This window comes from Falco peregrinus, chromosome 3 (genome assembly GCF_023634155.1).
Source record: "Falco peregrinus isolate bFalPer1 chromosome 3, bFalPer1.pri, whole genome shotgun sequence".
Lineage (NCBI taxonomy): Eukaryota > Metazoa > Chordata > Aves > Falconiformes > Falconidae > Falco > Falco peregrinus.
In genome coordinates this window covers 59,069,049-59,089,345 of record NC_073723.1, presented here as the reverse complement: position 1 = coordinate 59,089,345, position 20,297 = coordinate 59,069,049, and the positions used below count along the sequence as shown (strand labels likewise).

At 37.9% G+C, this 20,297-nt stretch overlaps 1 protein-coding gene across 6 annotated transcripts in view; it reads left to right on the top strand.

Moving 5' to 3' along the window:
* LPIN2 (lipin 2) overlaps positions 1 to 18,058 on the top strand; it is a 47,156-nt gene extending 29,098 nt beyond the window's left edge. For 5 of the 6 annotated variants that reach the window (XM_055799420.1, XM_005236506.4, XM_013298416.3 and 2 more), the window contains 15 exons: positions 1,114 to 1,237; positions 1,876 to 2,197; positions 2,438 to 2,537; positions 3,628 to 3,815; positions 5,009 to 5,102; positions 5,474 to 5,543; positions 5,645 to 5,734; positions 6,494 to 6,576; positions 7,693 to 7,837; positions 8,680 to 8,828; positions 9,279 to 9,365; positions 11,099 to 11,251; positions 12,282 to 12,396; positions 13,105 to 13,208; positions 13,540 to 18,058. In XM_055799420.1, the coding sequence (XP_055655395.1) occupies positions 1,114 to 1,237; positions 1,876 to 2,197; positions 2,438 to 2,537; positions 3,628 to 3,815; positions 5,009 to 5,102; positions 5,474 to 5,543; positions 5,645 to 5,734; positions 6,494 to 6,576; positions 7,693 to 7,837; positions 8,680 to 8,828; positions 9,279 to 9,365; positions 11,099 to 11,251; positions 12,282 to 12,396; positions 13,105 to 13,208; positions 13,540 to 13,684 (1,969 nt within the window). In that variant the 3' untranslated portion in view covers positions 13,685 to 18,058. The remainder of the gene's footprint in view (positions 1 to 1,113; positions 1,238 to 1,875; positions 2,198 to 2,437; positions 2,538 to 3,627; positions 3,816 to 5,008; positions 5,103 to 5,473; positions 5,544 to 5,644; positions 5,735 to 6,493; positions 6,577 to 7,692; positions 7,838 to 8,679; positions 8,829 to 9,278; positions 9,366 to 11,098; positions 11,252 to 12,281; positions 12,397 to 13,104; positions 13,209 to 13,539) is intronic. The other variant, XM_013298418.3, reaches the window with a different exon arrangement.
* Positions 18,059 to 20,297: the final 2,239 nt, after the last annotated feature.

The window sequence follows — 20,297 nt, the reverse complement described above, 5'->3', positions numbered from 1 at the left end:
GGGCCCAGGGCTCCTGTGGACGGCAAGCTGAACGTGAGTCAGCAGAGCACCGCTGCAGCACCAAAGGCAGATTGGGTCCAGGGCTGCATCTGGAGGGGTGTTACTAGCAGACACCGAGATGTGATCATCCCATTACACTCAACACTGGTCAGTCCACATCTGGAGTGCTGTGTCCAGTTCCTGTACTTAAAATTCAAAATCAAATATTGAGGATTTCATATGTGTGTATATATATATATATCTATCTAAACCCCAAACAAACCAGAATACACTGTGAATGTCAAAGTGTAAAAAGAGCATTTCAATAATAGACAGTATAATTGCCCTGTTCAAGAAAGAAGAGGTTTGGATCTGTCCCAACACTAAATGCTACTTTAAAATAACCTGTTGTGTTTCCTGTCCTTGCTAAGATCATAAGAGCAAAATGATTTTGAAATAATACCTTTCTAGCATTTTGCAGAGGGTTTTTTTCCAGCTTAAAAATAGTCTTGGCTAAAGTAAATTTCAGAGGTCTGTTTCGGATTTATGGATAATAACCACTATAGGAAAAACAGGATGGATTTTGAAAAGTCATATAGACCAAACGCATCTGAAGGAAGTTTTCAAGTGATCTCCCCTCTCCAAAGTTACTTTGTTTATATTGTTTTTGCTGCATTGGGAATTGGTGTTGTTTTGTGCATTTGTGAGTTCGGTTTGCAGGACTTCAATTACTCAAGTCTTGGCATAGCAAGCTTAAATGCTATATTTTTACAGAGGAAAGGAACTTGAAGCTAATTTCTGTCTTACTTTTAGATTAAACTCTGTTGTTGTGTTCTGTTTTGTTTGAAAAATGGAGCATGGGCTGAGGGGAGAGCTATACCTACACTGCAGACAGAGTGAAGGAATCTGTTTAGGGTGATGGCTATGTAAGTCCTTTAATGTGATTTTGGTTTTAACCTAATTCTCAGTCTGAAAACCCTGCTGGGCTTCTTGCCATGTTGCTGTATAATTGAAGCCCTGTTAAGCTGTAGAAAAGTCTTAACAAAGTAGCTGCACAACAAACGCATTTTAAACACTGTAGCTTTCTTTTTTTTTCTTTTTTTTTTTTTTTTTTTTTAATTGTTGATTTGCTAGCCCTTTCTCTGAGCCAGTCTGCCCTAAAAGTGATTCAGAACTGGAAGTTAAACCTGCTGAGAGCTTGTTGAGATCTGAATCTCACATGGAATGGACGTGGGGAGGATTCCCAGAATCAACCAAGGTAAACTTATTGTCGGCTCTCACTTTGTGAACTGAGATTTGACGTATCTCAAATTGTGTCCTAAGACTGGAAATCTGCCGCGGTTCTTGAGAAGGCTTCAGCTGAAATGGGGAAGTAGCGCCCCCTTGTGGCTGGAAGATAGTAGAATATGTTACGTTCAAAAGCTGGTCAACAAAGTAATTTCAGAAAACCTAACAGTAAAAGTCTGAAATTTTAAAATTTTTAGTTAGAAACCGAAGAAAGAAACTTGAGAAATTAATTTCCTTTATTATAGGCTAATTTCTAGTTCATTCCAGAGGAATTTTAGCCTTGATAGAGTAAATTTGGTATCTAACAGGACAGCTGGTGACAGAAGCCCTGATATGTCCACATTTATCCTTTTTTCTTGCTCTGGTTTAGTCAAGTCAGCATTTCCTCTATGCCAGTTTCTTTACTGAACTTGTAAATAAGCTCGTATGAAGCTTCTGTTGCAGGGGACTTTGCTAATAAGGTGGGGCATGTTTTATGTTGCTAAAATACATGTTTAAATTCTTACCTGGTGTATTTGTGACCAGAATTTTACCATGAGTACAAATTCAATGTTTAGACCAGAATAAAACAAACGTGAAGTGAAAGGATTGACCAGTCTTGTTTTTCAGATAAGCAAGAAAGAGAAACTGGAACATCTCAGAACAGCTACCATTACTCCATCAGAGAAGACTCATTTTAGGGTCATTCTCAGCTCTGATGAAGTTGAAGATGATGATGATGAGAAAGATTCTGTCTGTACAGTACTGAAACCTGAGCCAAGAACTCATCCTCTGCTTAAGCAGATGGATGTTAAAGATTCTCTTGCTTCTGCAATCATAGAACCACAAGATCCATTGCCATTAGATGCTGATCATCATTCCAGGCTGTTGGTGGACCCTTTACCAGAAACAAAGCCAACAACAAAAATGGACTCTCCTTCAAAAAAGAAAGGTATATAATAAAGCTGTTGATTTTCTCCTTCAGTGTGGTCTACCAAATTTGAGGCCGTAGTGGAAGTAGTATAAAAGTGCCTATTCCATGTTTTCTATTTAAAGTCTTACCTGTCTAAAAGTATATTTAAACTCTTGCATTTATAAAAGCTACAAGTAAGTCTGAGTCTCTTACAATCACATTTCTCTTTAATGCATTTGATAGCATCATCTTAATAATCTTATTTGTTAAAATTAATAGGGGTGCACAAGCGAAGTCATCATCAGGGACCTGATGATATTTACTTGGAGGACCTAAAAGCTTTGGAACCTGAAGTTGCAGCACTCTATTTTCCCAAAAGGTAATTTTGAATTAAAGTTCTTTGGAACGAGGGTTATTACATGTATGATTTAGGTGTTTATGAACCAGTTCTGAAAAAAAAGTATTGGACTTCAGGTTTCTAGGCTTTTGTGGAGTAATTAGTACTGATGTCACTGTGAGAATCTGTTTTTAATTTGACAAGAAACACATTGAAAGATCACATGGGAGGTCATTACTGAGAGTTGTCATCTTTGTGGAACATGTATGTTCTGCAGATACAGAGGTGGGATAAGTTTAAACTGCGTGCTTCTTTTGCACCAGTACTGTATTGTGCCATATTGCTAGCTCCAGATAAACACACGTCAGCTTGGTTTTTGCATGACCTGTACATCCCTTCCAACTTTTTTTTTTAATATCAAAAAAGACCAACAAAAAAAATCCCACCAGGTCTTCCTGCAAGGCAGCTCAGTCTCAAAATTCACTTTATTTTTAAATCAAATCAAAGCATTTTACACTCCTAAAATATTCTCCAGAAGAATAACTGTGTAGAAGACTTTGTAAAAATACAGCTTAATAAGAAGAGACTATTGGTTTATGTTAAAACTAAAATTGTAAACTTTTCTGTGCTTACTGATTACATTACTTGGGATGAAACTAATAACTCTAACCTTAGGTGATAATGTGGTATTTTTTTACTTAAGAGGATACTTTTCCTTTCTACTGTACTTTTTCCAAACACGGTGTTCTAAAAACATCAAGCAGTGTTCTCTTTAGTCTTGTTCTAGAGCGTTCTGGTAAAGACTGAAGAGTGTAGTGGTGTTCTGCAAAAACAGAATGTAGAGGATCTTTTCCTCATTTAAATCCAATTGTGTTGCAGGCAAGAGAAACGTAATTATTTTCCTGGAAACTGTCAGTCTGCCAGTATTATGAAGGGTTGGGGGTGTGTGTTTGTGTCTGGTTTTTGTTTGTTTTGTTTTAAGTCTATGTTGTAATTTGATGTAGTACTTAAAAGAAATGCAACGGCAAGATGACTTTTTTGAGTAATCTTATAGTGTGTGTCCTGTAACCTAAAATGTATACGTTTTTTGCAAGTGAAATACTTATGGAAAATGTGGACTTCTTCTCTTCAGCGATTCTGATCCAGGCTTCAGGCAGTGGACAGAGTCAGACACCCTTTCCGGTTCCCAGTCACCCCAATCAGTAGGAAGTGCTGCCGCTGACAGCGGTATAGAGTGCATGTCTGATTCTGCTATGGACTTGCCTGATGTTACACTTTCACTTTGTGGGGGTCTCAATGAAAATGGAGAGATTTCTAAAGGTATGTGAAAGACTAAATCATAAACAGTAATAAAGCTCAGGCAGCTAAACAGATGAAGTGGCTTGAATGCTCTGATTTCCACTGTGCTGTGCTTTGGCTTATTATTATGCTTATATTGAGAAAAAGGAATGGATAATCTGTCATTTTCTGAAAACCTGAAGCATTTACCAAGCAGAGATAGCAGAATTTAACCTTAAATTAATCAAGAGCACTTGGATATCTTGAGAAACTTTGTCTGCTTTTTCTTACTACATATTGCTTATCCAACCAGCCACTCTTGTTTCTGGCTGCAATTACTTGCTTAGTCCTATATAAATCTTCACAATTCATATTCTTTCCGGTTGCCTGATATTTTTTCTTTTTCAGTTTTATTTTCTGGTTTTGTTTTTTTGTTTGGTTGGGTTTTTTTAAGCAATGAAAAAACTTTGGACTGCCTTTTCTCCTGCTGTATTTTTCCTATCCTAAATTTTTGTTAACCTTTAGATTTGCACCAGCAGATTCTTCTCTCTTCATGCTCTAGTTAGTTGTAATGTTGAAGCTATATGCATTTTTGAGGGAGCACACAGTCTTCATGAACATGTCCTGCAGCATTTTTAGTATTACTCTTTTAATGGTCATCGTGTCCCTAATGAACAGCACTCCTGGTAACAGGGTGGTAGTATTGGATTTGATTTGAAAAAAAATGTCTTCCTTGCAAGGGTTTTACACTAAATCATGAATTTCTGCAAACTTGTCCCTAGTCACGAAAATGCTATTAGTAGTCAGTTTATTAAACTGACTATTATATTTTTTATTAAAAAAACCTGAAAAGCTGACAGCATCCTTCTCGCTTCCCTTTTAGTGTAGTATGTAGGCCCCTTACCTGTCATAATAATTTTTAAAGAAAACTTGGACAAGCATAACTCTTTTTTCCAGACTTCATGCTGAATTAGTTCCTACTTCCTTCGTATCTTCCCTCTTCTAATTTCTTAATTCTCATTAATGTGGCTATTGAAGTGGTGTGAGGCTTTCCCTGTTACTGAGGAGGCAGTCACAAGACTCTTGACAGGTAGGCCATACTGGCTTATCTTGAGTGATCCTGCAAGATCAGCGAAGACTCTGAAACGACAGAAAGCATTTTCCTAGATACAAAATAATTGGACATATTGGGACTTTATATTATTATTTCTAATTAAAATATGCTTCTATTACAGAAAAATTCATGGAACATATTATTACTTACCATGAATTTGCTGAAAACCCTGGACTCATAGACAATCCTAATTTGGTAATAAGGATTTATAACAGGTAAATTCTCTATATTGTGTAATTAGGTCATAGAAGATCTCTTTTAAAATCTACCCTTTAAAGTGAATGTATTTCTCAGCTTCTACTGGAATTTGTGTTTTTGATAGATCTGTTTCTCGGTCTCAAAGAGAATGATTTTGAACTGAAGATTTGCATTAAATTTAGCTTTAACTGAAGTGAGACTTTTTTTCAGTAGTTACCACTGATAATGAATTGTATATATTAAAGTAACTCTGCTTGCAGAAAACTTTAATATTAGTTTTTGGCAGCAAATAAATATTTTCATCAAGAAAAGGGCAGTTTGCACGCTGATACTTATCTACCTCTAGTTGGATTTTGTAATATCTTATCAATAACATGTCTTAAAACAGGTATTATAACTGGGCGTTGGCTGCTCCAATGATTCTGAGCTTGCAGGTGTTTCAGAAGAGTTTGCCTAAGGTAAATAGATACATGGATATGTTTTTTTGAAGATTTTGTATGTAGTAACACATGATTATTTTGTTTTTCCGTACAAATTAAAAACATGCCTAACTTTTCAGGCTACTGTTGAGTCTTGGGTCAAAGAAAAGATGCCAAAGAAGTCTGGAAGGTGGTGGTTCTGGCGCAAGAGAGAAAGCATGACTAAACAGGTAACTGAGACCTATTTTCATATTTGTTGTTGTTGTTCACCTTTCTGTAGCTGTTGAAAGGTGAACAAATTGCAGTCTGTCAGAAGTGCCTCAGAATGCTGCTCATATAGCTGTGTCACTGATTGCCGAGTTACTCAGCATTGTAGTAGTTGTGGCTGCTTCTGTATATTTAGTCTTAAATACCACATCTTTATTTGCTGTTACTAGTTGCTTCAACAAAATTTATTGTATTCAACTGTTGCACAGTGTTCTTAAAATTCTTCCTTGTAAGCCGTAAGCAGTTTTCAGGGGTTCTCTTCAGTCACTGCAGTATGTTTTAGGAGTGTATACACAAATAAATGAGGTGCTGTGCTGCATAATAGATGTTGTGCTGAGGGCACCCCATTTTAGACTAAATTGGGCACATACTCAAGGCTTAAGAAACTTTAAATTTATTACTTCCCCCCCAAAAAATGAATTTTATAAACTTAGAGGTTGCCAGCTCCTTTAATGATAAGTTTGTCATGTTAAACTAGCAGTTCTCAACTTCTGACATGCAGAATTTTGTTTCCTGAAATAATAAAAAGCTTTAACGGATGATCTCTTCATAAGCATCCTTTTGTTAAATAATTTACGGAATAAGAATAAGCAATTCTGAGACTTACTATAGTTTATATACTACATTGATAGCTATTTGCTTAAGTGCAAACTATGAATTCACTTGGATCAGTTTAAAATGCTTAAAATGTCAATATGTTTTTTATTATTACATTGCTTTAGATACCAGAGGCAAAAGAGGGGAAAACTGAGACACAAAGAGCAAATGAACTTCCAGCAACCATAAAAGAGCAAGTTAATAGTAGGTGTGTTCCTGTCTGAAGACTGTTTTGTGGACTGAATAGTGTCTGGGGTATTTTTGGTTGGTTTTAGTTTTTTAATGAAGAATTCAGTAGGAATTTTACTGTGGGAAGAACTTTCCTCTGCAGAACCAGATGTGTTTAGCAAACAGTTCAGCAAAATAATGTGGCAGCAAACACTGTAGGAACTACAAATACACTACAATTATTTCTTAAATCCTACTGTGTTTACTTCTTAAATAATCACGTAACTGACAGAACAACAAACATATATATGGTAACCTTTAGTAATGGGCCACTGCTTTGTAAATATAGTGGTATTGTTTCTGAGATAATGTTTGTCATTCTTTTTTTGTTTTATCTTGTTTTTTGTAAAAGCCTAATTTTGTCTGCATGACTTAAACCATGTACAATTTTTTGTAATGTTAAGTAATTGAAACAATAAAATAATATTAATTACAGTGCACAAGTTGGCCAAAATTATGGTTAACAACTAGCACAAAACTGTCCCAGTCCAGGTAATTTATTATTCATATTCTCCCATGATTTTGTGAAGATACTTTTAAATGTTATTGGTGTCTTAAAGGTTTAAAACCATATATTTATTGATGGAGTACTTTAGAGAGATTAAATGCTGCTTTTAACCTTGAAATCTCTGATTAGCAGAAAAATAAGTCCAAATAAAGTTAAAAGGTGAGATACTCCACTAACTTACCACCCACATCTTAAATTATGTAGTAACTGTGGCAGCTTGTTAAAAAAACCAAAAACCACTGTTACTCATTCAGTGTCCCTTTTCATCTGCAGTTTACCTAATTCATCAACACAGTATTAGTCACCACTTGACACTGTGTCTTTACGAAACCCATTGTGTATGGAGCCAGCTAGTAATAATAATGTTTAGAGCTCCACCAATACTAGCATGCATTACAAGTCTTACTTGCTTATTGGCATGTGCTGAGTTTATCTGGGCATTCAATAGACCATGGATTTTGTTAGTCTATGCTGTCAGGCTAGCAGCAAATCCTCAACATAAGCCAAAATTACTCTTGCCTAAGAATCTTACACCATTAAAGAAGGATTTTCTGTAGCTTATGCTTATTCTGGTTGATGTTATGTTAGACCTCCAGAAGATGATTCTTCTAGTGACGAAGCATCACAGGAGTTGAAGGAATCCCTGAAAATAGATTCTGCCCCAGTAGAGCATCCAGCCCATGGGAGCATTACATCTTATAAGAAATCACTTAGACTGTCTTCAGACCAAATAGTAAGTGGCATGCATTCCTTGTACATAGGATGCTTCATAATTCCACTCTGATTCTAAGACTTGGGATTCTTCTGCTTTTTAGAAGTGACATAAGTACATTTCACAAAGCAAAAAATTATCTCCAGGTTAATTTTCTAGCAGTAGAAAAAGAGTGGGGAAATTTAAAATTTAAAAAGAAATTTAAAATCATTTCCTGTGGTAGTGGGGGCAGATGCAGGCAATTTTTCATTATTTTTTTCTGTTGTTTTTATTAAGAATCTGTGTTTGGATTAAAAAATAATTTCTAACAAAGTTCTATAATCAAATCTCTATATTAAGATGTTGCCCCAAAAGTGGCATTGTTGGCTTCTGCAATTTGGATACCCGGGGGTCTGAACAGTCTAATAACTCGCATATAAATTGGTATGCAGTTTATTCGTCGCAGTCTAACTTTGAAGTTAACTCTGTTACTGTCTATACATGTAATCTTCATGAGCAAAGAATTTTGTGGAAGGTATGCACTAACTTTTTCTGGAAAATACTGTTGCATACTGTAACAAACTGAGAGTTCCATTTGGTACTACTGTGAGTCTACTGTAATAGCAAAAATTAAAGTAGCAGAAAGTCAAATATCTGCTGCTGTAAGCAGCTATGGGAGTTGTGGACAAATACATGTACTCAGACTATAAAACAGACTTTACTAGCAGAACTGTGCCAGTGTTAAACCATGGTTCACTTTTTGATGAGTTAATCAAAATAGTCAAGGAAGAGTATATGAGTCATTTTCTATCACTCATTTATGATTCTAAAAATCTTATGGTGGGGGCAACTTACATTTTCAATTATTTTCACTATTTCTAAAGGCAAAGTTGAAGCTCAGAGATGGCCCTAATGATGTTGTATTTAGTATTACAACCCAGTATCAAGGGACTTGCCGCTGTGCAGGAACAATATATCTCTGGAACTGGAATGATAAAATCATCATATCAGACATTGATGGAACAATAACCAAGTAAATATAATTTTTAATTTTTGTGTGTTTGTGTGTCTTGCTTTGTTGATCCTATCCTGCTTTAAAAAATAAATAAATACAACTATTACAGAATGTTCATTAACAGTCGTTAAAAATATACGTTGCTTTGATTTAATTTGTACTTGCATTTACAGCAAACTAGAGAGTGTCTTTTAAAAGAATAATGCAAAGGTGTTAATGTTTACCATGTGACTATTGCCCTTTCAGTTAGACTTCTCCAGATGTAGCAGCCATAGGTTAACTTGGAAACTGACTCGTGCTGGATGGCCCTGCTAATTGTTCTGTCTGGAGTAGTTACTAATTCTCTTTTAAAATTATTAGGACCTTCTGCAGAGGTATTTCTTTGAATGCTCATTATAAACTGTATATTCATTAGTGTTTTTCTTTAACAAAACGCATGTACTTAGGTATCTCTGATTTTGCTTTTAGGTCTGATGCTTTAGGACAGATCCTCCCTCAGCTTGGCAAGGACTGGACTCATCAGGGCATTGCAAAACTCTATCATTCCATAAACGAGTGAGTATGTAATCTTATGAAGCCATTAGGATTTTCTGGAATTTAGGAATGAATGAGCAGGTAATTGGATCATTGTTAATAATTACGCAATTTATTACAATTTTTTGATCTAAATGTTGGAAAGTAAGCTGCTTCTGCCATACACAAACAAAACTAGGTTGTTTCCCCAGATGTATACTTTTACAGGAATGGAAGCCAACATTTTTACTAGTTCCTTTCTCAAACACTTGATTCTGCATTTTAGTTCTTGAAGTATGTGTGTAATGTTGTGATTACAAAACAGAACCATAATAGGAACAGTTTCTCACACAGTCATGCATATGTCCATTTCCACCAACTCGGGTTGATACCAAAGCCTGTTACAAACATAGTACAGTGTAATTCAAACCTAAATTCCATTCTTCCAGTGCATAAATATTCTGTGTTTTAATGTGTTTATGACCAAACTCAAGTGAATGTTGCTTAGGATAGATTTCATGTTCTGAAACAAGCCTGATTAACACCTTGCCACTGCCACAAAAGGAAGGTGGTGGCCTGGCTCAAGTTTTCTGTCATTCTGTTGCACTTACAGCATAAGCGGATGCAGTTCAGTAGAACAGTAGAAAAGTAATTTGGCAAAACAGCAGTTTCCCCTTCCCGTCTCTGAATGCGCTCATCTTGTGCTCTGCAAGAACCTGCAGAGGCAGCCCATGTGCGGAACTTCCCCCTTGCAGCAGTGGTGTTTGCTTAGTTCAAAAGTGTTGTGAACCACACCCTTATAAGTGTACTGTTCACCCAAGAGACATACAGCCTTATAATATTTACGTGCAGTTAACCTAGGGCAGAATAAACCTTCATATTTCCTCCCTTTTCAAATTCGGGCCTTCGTTTAGCAAACTTTTTTCAAAAAAATAGTGATACCAGAAATAATGCTTGCTGCTGAGAAGGATCACAGGATGATCAACTGTTAAACACTTCATTATCCACTTAAAATAATGAACTTTTATCTTTAAGTTTGGTAGTCTGTCTTTCCCCAAGAATATTTGGGGTCTTAGAATCTATTGTTGACCTTCATTCTTGTGGCCTTCATTCAGTGGCTAAACTTCATCTATGGAGATAACCTGAGCTTTTTTTTTTTTTTTTTATTCGGGGCATAATAGAAGAGTAGTTTCAGAATTACTTGCCAAATTGAATCGCGTCTTTGAAAATGCACATAAACACTCAAGCCTTTTCTGCATGCAGTAACTGTGTACAAATCTGTGTAACAGATGAACCTACAAAGTCTGCAGGAAAAATTTAGGGGTTTGGTGAATGCTTCTTGTTATCTTTCACTCTGTGCTGCAAGTTCTGCCAACAACTTGAGAAAATCCAACGAAGTCAGATCTGGCATCTAATATTATGCGTTGCAGATAATTTAAATAATTGCTATCATCCTACAGCTGGGCTGAAAGAAGCTGGATAAACCAATATGGCACTGATTTAAACACAGTCTAGTCCATCTAATTGTGTAATTTGAGTATCACCATCCCTGCTCTTTTTGCACTCACGTTTTCTCAGTTTTGAGTCATGTATTTAAACTATTACATGCCTTGCAGATTTTTTAAGAGTGGAACAGTCTTTTCGTTGTGTGTGTGCAGAGCACTGCAACAAGTCAATACCTGAACTAATGCCTCTGGACATTGCTATAACCATATGCTTATGTTTGCAAAGAATCTTCAGCAGAAATATGAACTAAAATGATAATTCTTTTCTAGAAATGGCTACAAGTTTCTGTACTGTTCTGCACGTGCCATTGGGATGGCAGATATGACCAGAGGATACCTACACTGGGTGAATGACAAAGGAACAATTCTTCCCAGGGGTCCTCTGATGTTGTCCCCCAGCAGTTTGTTTTCTGCCTTTCATAGGTAAGCATGTGGGATTTCATACACCCACTTCCTCCCCATCTCAGAGAAAGCAGCAGGCTAAAAAAGAATTGGCATGCTGATCGTTATAGCTGTAACCAAACATTCCACTCTGTTCTAGATTTGCTACTGAGACTTGATGTCCCTCTAGTGATTCTAGTGACCTTCTAAGCTATGTGTTTTGTCTGAATTTCACCTGTAGCATGCTTCTGTTTCTGTGGGCATGTTAGAAGTGGCTACAAAATGCAAAATGTCATTCGCAGAGCAGTTCATTTTCCCTTTTCCTCATTCCTCAAGTCCATGACTGATTACTACTAGGTTCTGTTTATATCAGTACAATTTTGTCTTTTCAAGTATATCAGGAAGGATTGTAGTGCAGTGCTACTATGCAAGATGGAGGGAAAAGGAAAAAAGCTGGGGAATGTAGACTGTCATACTAAATGGTCTTGCAGTGTTGGGGTGCTCCATATATGACTACTTAAAAAGCAATATGGACTGTAGGTACAGTTCAGCTCGGTCTTTTGAATCAGCCCTAGTCTACCTGTCCTTGATGGGAAGAGCTAATAGTGGAAAATCCTTTTTGGTTTTGCTTGTTTTTAGTAAAAACAACTGATTCTTGACTGGCAATGACAGTAACTTCCATTAAGGTCACTAAGTAGCCTTTTGACACTTTTGTCAGAGACAGGAGTTGTAACAAGCTTATGTGTACTTGAGTAGGTCTTCTGATTCAGATGGCCATCTACAATAAAAACAGTTCACAAACTGCATTCACAACTGGAATTTTCATCCCATTTACTTAGCTTATGCACGGATTATTCACCTGTTTTTTTACTATGGATGTTGGAAAAAGCAGATGTTTTACTGTTCTGTTGTCTCTTGTGTCATTCTTGGGAAAACTACAGACCAATGTCTATATAACTACTAACAGTAGCAAGAGGAAGCAATGCAAAGATAAATATCAGATAAATGGGGGAAGGAGGATACCCTCTATCAAATCATGATTTAGAATTTGACTGTTGAAATTTTATTTTAGGGAAGTAATAGAAAAGAAGCCTGAAAAGTTCAAAATCGAATGTTTGAATGATATCAAGAATTTGTTTGCTCCCAGTAAACAGCCTTTCTATGCTGCTTTTGGAAACAGGCCCAATGTAAGTCTGCCCCTTTCTAATTGAAGGGTTAAAATGCATGAAGTACTTGGGAAGCAAAAGAAATAGGCTTTTCTTTTTGTCTATTTAAATTTGAATAAGGAAATGGAACACTGGTGCTTTTATGGAGTTGGTCAGGGAAAACCCACATGCAGATACCTTAAAAGCTGCTAGAAGTGCTTATATGAGAAAGGTTACAAAGATGTGTTAGTATTTTCAGGATTTTATTGAATGTGTGCCACCTTTCCATACTCTTTTTTCAGCATTTTTGACAGCTTTATAACCTAAGGATATTCATTCAGTGCTTCTCAGTCTCAAATCCTTTTCCCTGTTGTATAGTTCTTGTATTTTCTCTGCAGCTCAGTGCTGTTGTAATTGGGCTAGAGAGAGAGGGGGTATTGTAAGAAGAATATTGTCACAAGGAATGGTATTGTGTGGTGTAGATTTTGTGTGTGTTTTCTGTTCCCAAGCCTGGGACCACAATTAAGAGATTGGGATGGGGGTAATGTTTCGTTATGCTATGTGTGTGCTGGGATTTTTTTTGCTTGTTTGGTTTTTTGGCGGTTGTTTAGGAAGCTTTATTTTTTTGTAGGGGCAGTTTTACTGTATCCTTTTTGGATCAGGTTTTCTCATTCCGTAGAAAAATTGTTTGTTTTATCACATTCAATAAGGAAATGTTGAAGCATTTGCTTTTGTTCATGCTTTTTGCAGGATGTATATGCCTACATGCAAGTGGGAGTTCCAGACTGCAGAATATTTACTGTGAATCCAAAGGGTGAACTGATCCAAGAACGGACTAAGGGAAACAAATCTTCGTAAGATCATTTTTGTTATTTCAGCTAAAGAAAGTATTTAGGCATGAGATTACAAAATCTTTGAGTTTGTAACTGTGATGGTTCAGGCTTCTATTGCGACACATGAAAATCCTGTTTGCCAGACACTTACAGCTTTGGGTACTTGACCGAAACTTTACAAAAAGAAAAGTAAACTGGCAAAATAAAGTTGAAAATTGCTTCTGCAGTAGTCATGCCTTATTTGACTGTAGCTTTCTGGTCTAGACTTCTAAAGCTCCTTTTTGGCTACTGCTGAACAGTGACTAGACCGTTAAATAATGGTCTGTTTTTTTGTTGTTTTTTTTTAATATAGGTATTTCAGACTAAGTGAGCTTGTGGAACATGTGTTCCCATTGCTTAATAAAGAACAGAGTTCTGCATTTCCATGCCCAGAATTCAGCTCTTTTTGCTATTGGAGAGAGCCTCTTCCTGACCTTAACATGGATGACCTGGCCTGAAAAATACTTCTCACCTAGAGATGGAATTTCATATTCAGCTACTCAACTTCAGCTTAAATGTGAAGAACTTTCTTAATGAATATGCTAATTTCTATACTGGTACCGTTAAGTCTTACTAAAGAAATCACTTTAACTCCGTTGGTTTAAAACAAAGAAAATGCAAAGCTACTGTCTTAACTGTCTTAATTTTTTTTTTTTTTTGGGGGGGGGGGGGGGATTGTGTTGGGGTTTTTTGTTTGTTTATTGCTTGTTTGTATATACCTGTTCTAAGGCACTTGAGATTGGCCTGTCATTGATGGTCATGGTACCCAAGTGCTTCAGGGCAGCTAAATGCTGAGGTAAACTATGACTTTGCATTTTCATCAATACAGACCATATTGTAAACATAGTGGGTGTTCTTTTTGTTTTGGAGGGGGAGGGTAGGCAGGAATGCATTGGGGTTTTTTGGTTTGGTTTGGGGTTTTTTTTGGTATTGGTGTTAATAGTATATTTTCTAAAATGAAGCCAAAAAGTGTATGGAAACTGCCAAATAGAATGTCAGACCAGTTAATAAAAAACGTGGTCTAATGTTCATATGGGCAATTGGGCCATTTTTAAAAGGAACCAGAACATAAGACCAGTGTGCTCTTTCTCAGTTAAAATACAGAAAATGTGTAGACATTACTAGCCTGACAGACTGAAGACATAAAATTCCTCTTTAAATGTAAATATGCCTTTTGTCACATGTACAAGACTGCTTGTACAGTTCACACTCAAACTAACTCTGCTTATTACTTTTTTTACATGCAATGTTTCAAACTTCATCAGCTTGTTAAAATGAAAGTTGTCTTCAGATACTTGTATGGCTTTTGTTGTTTCCAGGCTGCGCTATGTCATGTTATATTTCCATCAAGAAAAATCTTGAACATTTCTGTAAGAGTTGGGGAGCTGGTATTTTTATTTCCTTTTTCAACACAGAAATGATGCATATGTGTGTGTATGCTGTGTAGGCCAGTAAAACGTATGTACAGATTATATTCAGGGAATTGTAATACTGAAAAACTATGTATTTAATTTTTTAATTGTATACTGCAGGTCTTTCCAGAATTCTGTATTGCAGGTTTTCATTAGCTGGAAGGAAATGCAGCTCAATAATGAGATTTCAGCTATGAGAATGGTTAAATGCTGCAGAGCAGAAGAAAACCTTTTTTTTTTTTTTTTTTTTCTTCCTTTTATTAAGTTTTGGGTTATTCATAAACATTATGCTGTTCATTCCTCAGGTTCAGATCAGAACCTGTGAACAAATTGCATTCCAAGTCTGGTGTTCATCAGCTGGAAAAGCAGCTAGTATTTCTCTCCAGAAATAGTTGAAGGCAAAGGTGGTTCTGCTTTGTAAGTTGAGTTAGTGGTTTAACCTCCTTTGGACAAATCTATGGTGAGAATGTACCGTTTCACCAGTCCAGAGGGCTTAAGGACTACAGTCATTTAAACATCAGTCCTGGGCTTTCTGGGCACAGTCTTCTCTGCGACACCTTAAGCAAGTTCATGGGGCCACACATTAAAGATCCTTCCAGGGGCAGCTTCCACCAGGCTCCGGGGTAAGCTCTGTTCCCAGTTCCCAAGCAGCACTCCCAGTGGGAGCAGGGAAGCGTGCAGGGCAGTGTCAGTGATCTTTAGAAGGCATTTGTATGGCTACCTGCCCTGGTGCCTGCACCAGGGGCTGCGCTTGGCAGAAGCAGCTTGGGCAGGCCCCTCTGCTTCAGCTTACTTGGGCCGAATGTGGGAAGGGAGCTCTCTCCCCCACTACCTGCAAAAGAGTACATTTAGAGGATTTCACCACCACCACCCCCCCTGCGAATATGATCTTTCATTTATCAGGCTGAGTAGTCTTAACCCACAGTTCTGATACAACACCAGCTGACGCTGGACAGTTGGTGAAGCGCTGGGGGTGTGTGTCATTTTTAGATCACTATATGAATGAAATAACTTTTTTTTATCAAACTCTAGTGTATTCCTGTGCTTGTAAAACATTAAAGAGTGGAGGCAAGCAAAATCAACATGGAGCCCCTCTTTCAAAGCAGGAGTATGAGAGCAGGAAAGAAAAATTACCGCTCTGTCACGGTGTGCCATGCATGTCAGTGAACCGAAAGGCATCCTTATTCTTGTACAATGAGAACAATGCTTTCCGTGACTGTTTCAGCAAAATCTTGGTCCTGTCACCAGTATACTTTGTGTTTAAGTGGATTTCACAGGATTCAACTCATAGGATAGTTTGCTCTTACTACTTTTTTTTTGTTGGGTTTTTTTGGTTGGTTTTTTTTTTTTTGGTTTTTTACTGTCAGACGCTTACAAAGATCATTCCATTCTTTTTCTTATCTTTTATTCCATAGACTTCATTAGAAACTGAAATTTTCATGATCACCAAGTGCTTTGAATATCAATGGGATTTAAGTCACTTAAATACTTTAAAGTAAATAAATAAGAATCCAGCATAATAAAGTATTTTAATTACAAGACAAAATATTCTATCTAAAGATTTTATTTTACATAAAGGGAGTAAAGCTGCCTTTCCTAAAACAGTCCTTTGTGGATGTCAAAATTTTATTTACCATGCTCAACTTATTCTTGGTGGCCCTGGTATTACACAGGTTTTCTAAAAATAAAAGCGCTTCATGAAGCTGGGATGGGTTTCCAAGTAGGACAGATTGTTTCCAAGGTTTGGCTGTATCTTTCTTGCTTGATGATGATGATGATTTTTTTAACTTAATTAATTTTTTTTCTCTTCGGTTCAATTAATCTTTTCAGATTGTCATAAAATTGAGCTGTGGTTATTAAGGTGGGGACGTGAGTAAACGAGCAATGTGGAAAAAATAGTATCAGGTGTATCTCCAAATGCATATAACTTAAGCTGGTATGAATATGGGGGTTGTGTGGTTGTAGAGAGCTCCTCATTCTGCTAACATGTTATTTTGCATTATAGGGATGTCCAACAAGTTGCTTAGTTAAAAAAAATCTTTTTTTTTCCCTGTAACAGCTACAGGTTTGATACTTGGTTTTTGATAAAATGTAAAAGTGTTCTTCAGGTCTCTGATATGAGTAGGGTGGGGGTTTTCTTTTGTTCTTCTAAATCTGGCTTGTTTGAAGCTTTTCAGATTGTTTGTGAGCCCTGTTTAGGGACAGAATCTGGGGGCACTGTACCTGTCATTGCATACCTATGTAATTTGGGCTGCTGGGCACTTTACTGACTCTAGAAACGACATCTCATTACTATCAAACTGTAGGCTTGTGCTGCAATATTAATATGAAGTGGGGTAAATAAGAATTATGCATTAGCCTGTCTTTTGTGACCTTAGTAGAGAGAAGTGGCCTGAAACTAGTGTTTGAGAACAAGTTGTGCTATACTTCTTTCCAATTAGCGCAAGCTAAATCATTCTTTCTGTGAAAGAGGAACTTCTAAGTGTGTATGTCTGTAGGCACATGCACCCCCCTGTTAAGACTGTGTTGTTGAAGATGCAGATACTTATTGGAACCATGTCAAAGGCTGAATCAATGACACCTGTCTGGAAGTAAAGAACATTGCAATTCAAAACTTGTTAGTGACTTGGATATTACCCATTTTCTGTAATTATTTAAAGATCAGTAATTCAAGTGGTACACATTTCTGGATTTTTGTTTTTACAGTACCAAGCATGTTTGTACTTCAAAAGGTTGGGCTCTTATCCCTAACAGTATACAGTTGCATGTGCGTCTTGGCTCATGTATCCTTAGCTTCCTGTCATCAGTATACTCCTCCTAAAACTTTTTTTTTTTTTCAACTGGAAAAGTTTTAACACTTGTGTCAACTCTGTTATGGAACTTCTGAAGCAAACTTTGAATCCACTTATGGTAAAGACAAGAGAGATGAGATTTCATGTTAATATTTCATACAAGTCTTCTGGAAAATGCTGTCATATGAGAGAACGTTTAAATGACTGTAATGCAAATTCATAATGAAATATCAAAAATACATAGTGAATTTGAGATGCCTTTAAAGTGTCACTTTTGCCTGAAGAAGTTTTAGTTTCCAAAGTTAAAATCTGAATAGAGTGGGATCGTTTTGGATTTTGTTTACAGTGTTAATTCCAGATGAAAGTTAAAATGTTGGTTTATTTTGAGGGTGGGAAAACTCTCTTCAAACATTTGTTGCATTTTTGCATTGAAGATGTGGAATACTTGATTGTTAAGCAACCCAATCACTTATAAGGTAGTGTGTTTAAAATTGTCAAATCTGTGGTCATACCGCTACAGTGGGTTTTGTTAAGACTGGACTATCTTGGGTACAGTAACCCACACTTCCGTGCAATGTTTATTGATGTTCAGAACGATGTTATCACAATAAACAAACTTAAACTAGAATTTTTCTTCACTTTGTACTTGGGAATTCTTGTATTGCTAGTCTAGCAAATGTGGGAGTGTTTGAATTGTATTCATATTTTACACAGAATTCAAGTTGCTCTTCTAAGGACTGTGATACATTTTCTTTCTGTAGCACTCAGTTTACTTTTGTCAGAGTATTTGTATAACTGATAAATAGTTGCTGCTATCTAACTTACCTTTTGTTCCAGTACCGATATTGGTTTATAACTATAATGAAAAGCAAACATGCATTAATATTATAGAGTACCAGGTAACAGATGCGTGACTTGGGGATACACAAGCTGCCTTGAAGAAAATCTCGTGGCTGCCTAGCTTCAGCTTTTGTTCATCTGCTGTAATTTGGAGTTTTAACTGAATTCCATCAAAGTTAACTTTCTCCTTTCAAGGCAAAGAGTCTTGTCTTCCGTGACAGTTGTTAAACTGCTTGAGGCCATTATCGTGAAAGGGACCTCAAGCTTTCAGTAGAAGCTTATTCTTCCTGGTCTCTTGCTGCTGTTGGTAAATGCAGCTATCTAGCAGCCTACCTTAGAAAATGCAGCTGTTTGTCACGCATAGAAGTATGACACATCTGCACGGAGGTGTAAACTATGTTGTGCCTTTTGATCCTTATGCAGTGCGTCACTTGTGTTGCCGCCCCCAGCACCCATTCACTCTCCTTGTGCCCAGGCACAGAGCTTTCTGCTAGAGTTCTGTCTCCTGCGTTGTTGTTGGGTTTCCCCTGTGATTCTGCTCAAGCGCTGCACCCTTCTCTTCACACCTTGGGCACTTCACTCCTCACACCACGCTCTTTTCACTGCCCATCTTTCACACCTAGGTTTCAGTACTTGCTTGTTGTGTGCAGGGAGTGGCTGTGCCAGTGCAAGCAATGGAAGGGTGGTGTGTCCTGTATGTGCCAAACGTTCAGATCTGTTGCAAAAACACTTCTGAGCTGGTGGTGTTTCTCCTGTGTCCGTCTTGCCCTGATGGACTTCTACTGGGGTGATCTTGTTCTTTGTGGAAGGATTTTTCTGTTGGAGCAAGTGTCTTAGATGTGTAAAGAATAGAGTCACCGTTTCCAAGAATGGGTACTTCCCTGTGTGTGTGCAGGGCATCGTTTCCAGAGTTACGTCATGCAGTTTGTACGTGGCGGCCCCCAGGAAGCAGCGTGTGCACCGTTCTGGCTGGGAGGCACGTGTGTGCTCCCACTTGTTGCAGTTGCCAGCCGAGCTCTCAGAGCGGTGGTGAGCTGTGAGTCCGCTGGCCGCTTGAAGGGTTTCCCGGGCAGGTGTCACGTGCTGCATGGGAGGGAGGGGGACAGTTCAGAGCTTCCAGAGGTTTCACTGTTGGACACGGCCAGGGCTTATCAGGGTCTTCTGTCTGGCAGGGGTGGCCACTTCCATGCGTAGTGTTTTCTAAGCATGACGGTACACCATGCTTTTCGTCCTCTCCCGTTGTCTTAGACAAATTTATCAAATCCACATAGACGTTCCTGTCCCATACTGGCAATTCCCAGGACCCCTTTAACCGTGTAGGGGACTGTAGCAAGGAACAGCAGAAAGACCCCAGTGCTGTAACCCCGCGTGCCGTGTTTTTTTCCGTGGCGGGAGTGGTTGCCAGCTTGGGCTGAGGCCCCAGGCTGGTGTGCGTTGGGAAGGCTTCCCAGCCAAGCTGCGGCTCGGTGGGAGAACAGATATTGAGCCATCAGGAGCGAGGACTTGTGTTAACGGGTTTCATGTGTAGGTCTTTGAACAGGGCACAACTAACTGTGTATTGGGAGAACTACAACCAGTGCTAAGCCACCTCCTCAGGAGTTGCTACAAAAGCCTTTGCTTTTAAGGAAGTATGCCAGATAGGTGCGGTTTTGACTAAATACTCCTTTTCAGTCTGAATTCTGCTTTAAGGACTGGGTGGCTGCCAGACTTCTTACCCCAGCACTGAAAGCTGGTGCACCTCATGTTTTCTTCCTAGTAGTTTCTTTTGTTCCAGTCTTTCCGTGCCTTCACCTTTTTCCTTCTCCTTCCTACCTTGCTATACTCTATGATCTTGTGTTCCCCACTTCTGATGATACTTCATGTGTACATGTTCTGGTGAGAATAAGCAACATAACCTGAACAGTTCAGCCTGGAACTGCCTGAAGGATAGAACCCAAAGGGTTGTCACGACTGGGGCTACATCTGGCTGGCAACCCATCACCAGTGGTGTTCCTCAGGGCTCAGTTCTAGGGCCAGTTCTGTTCAGT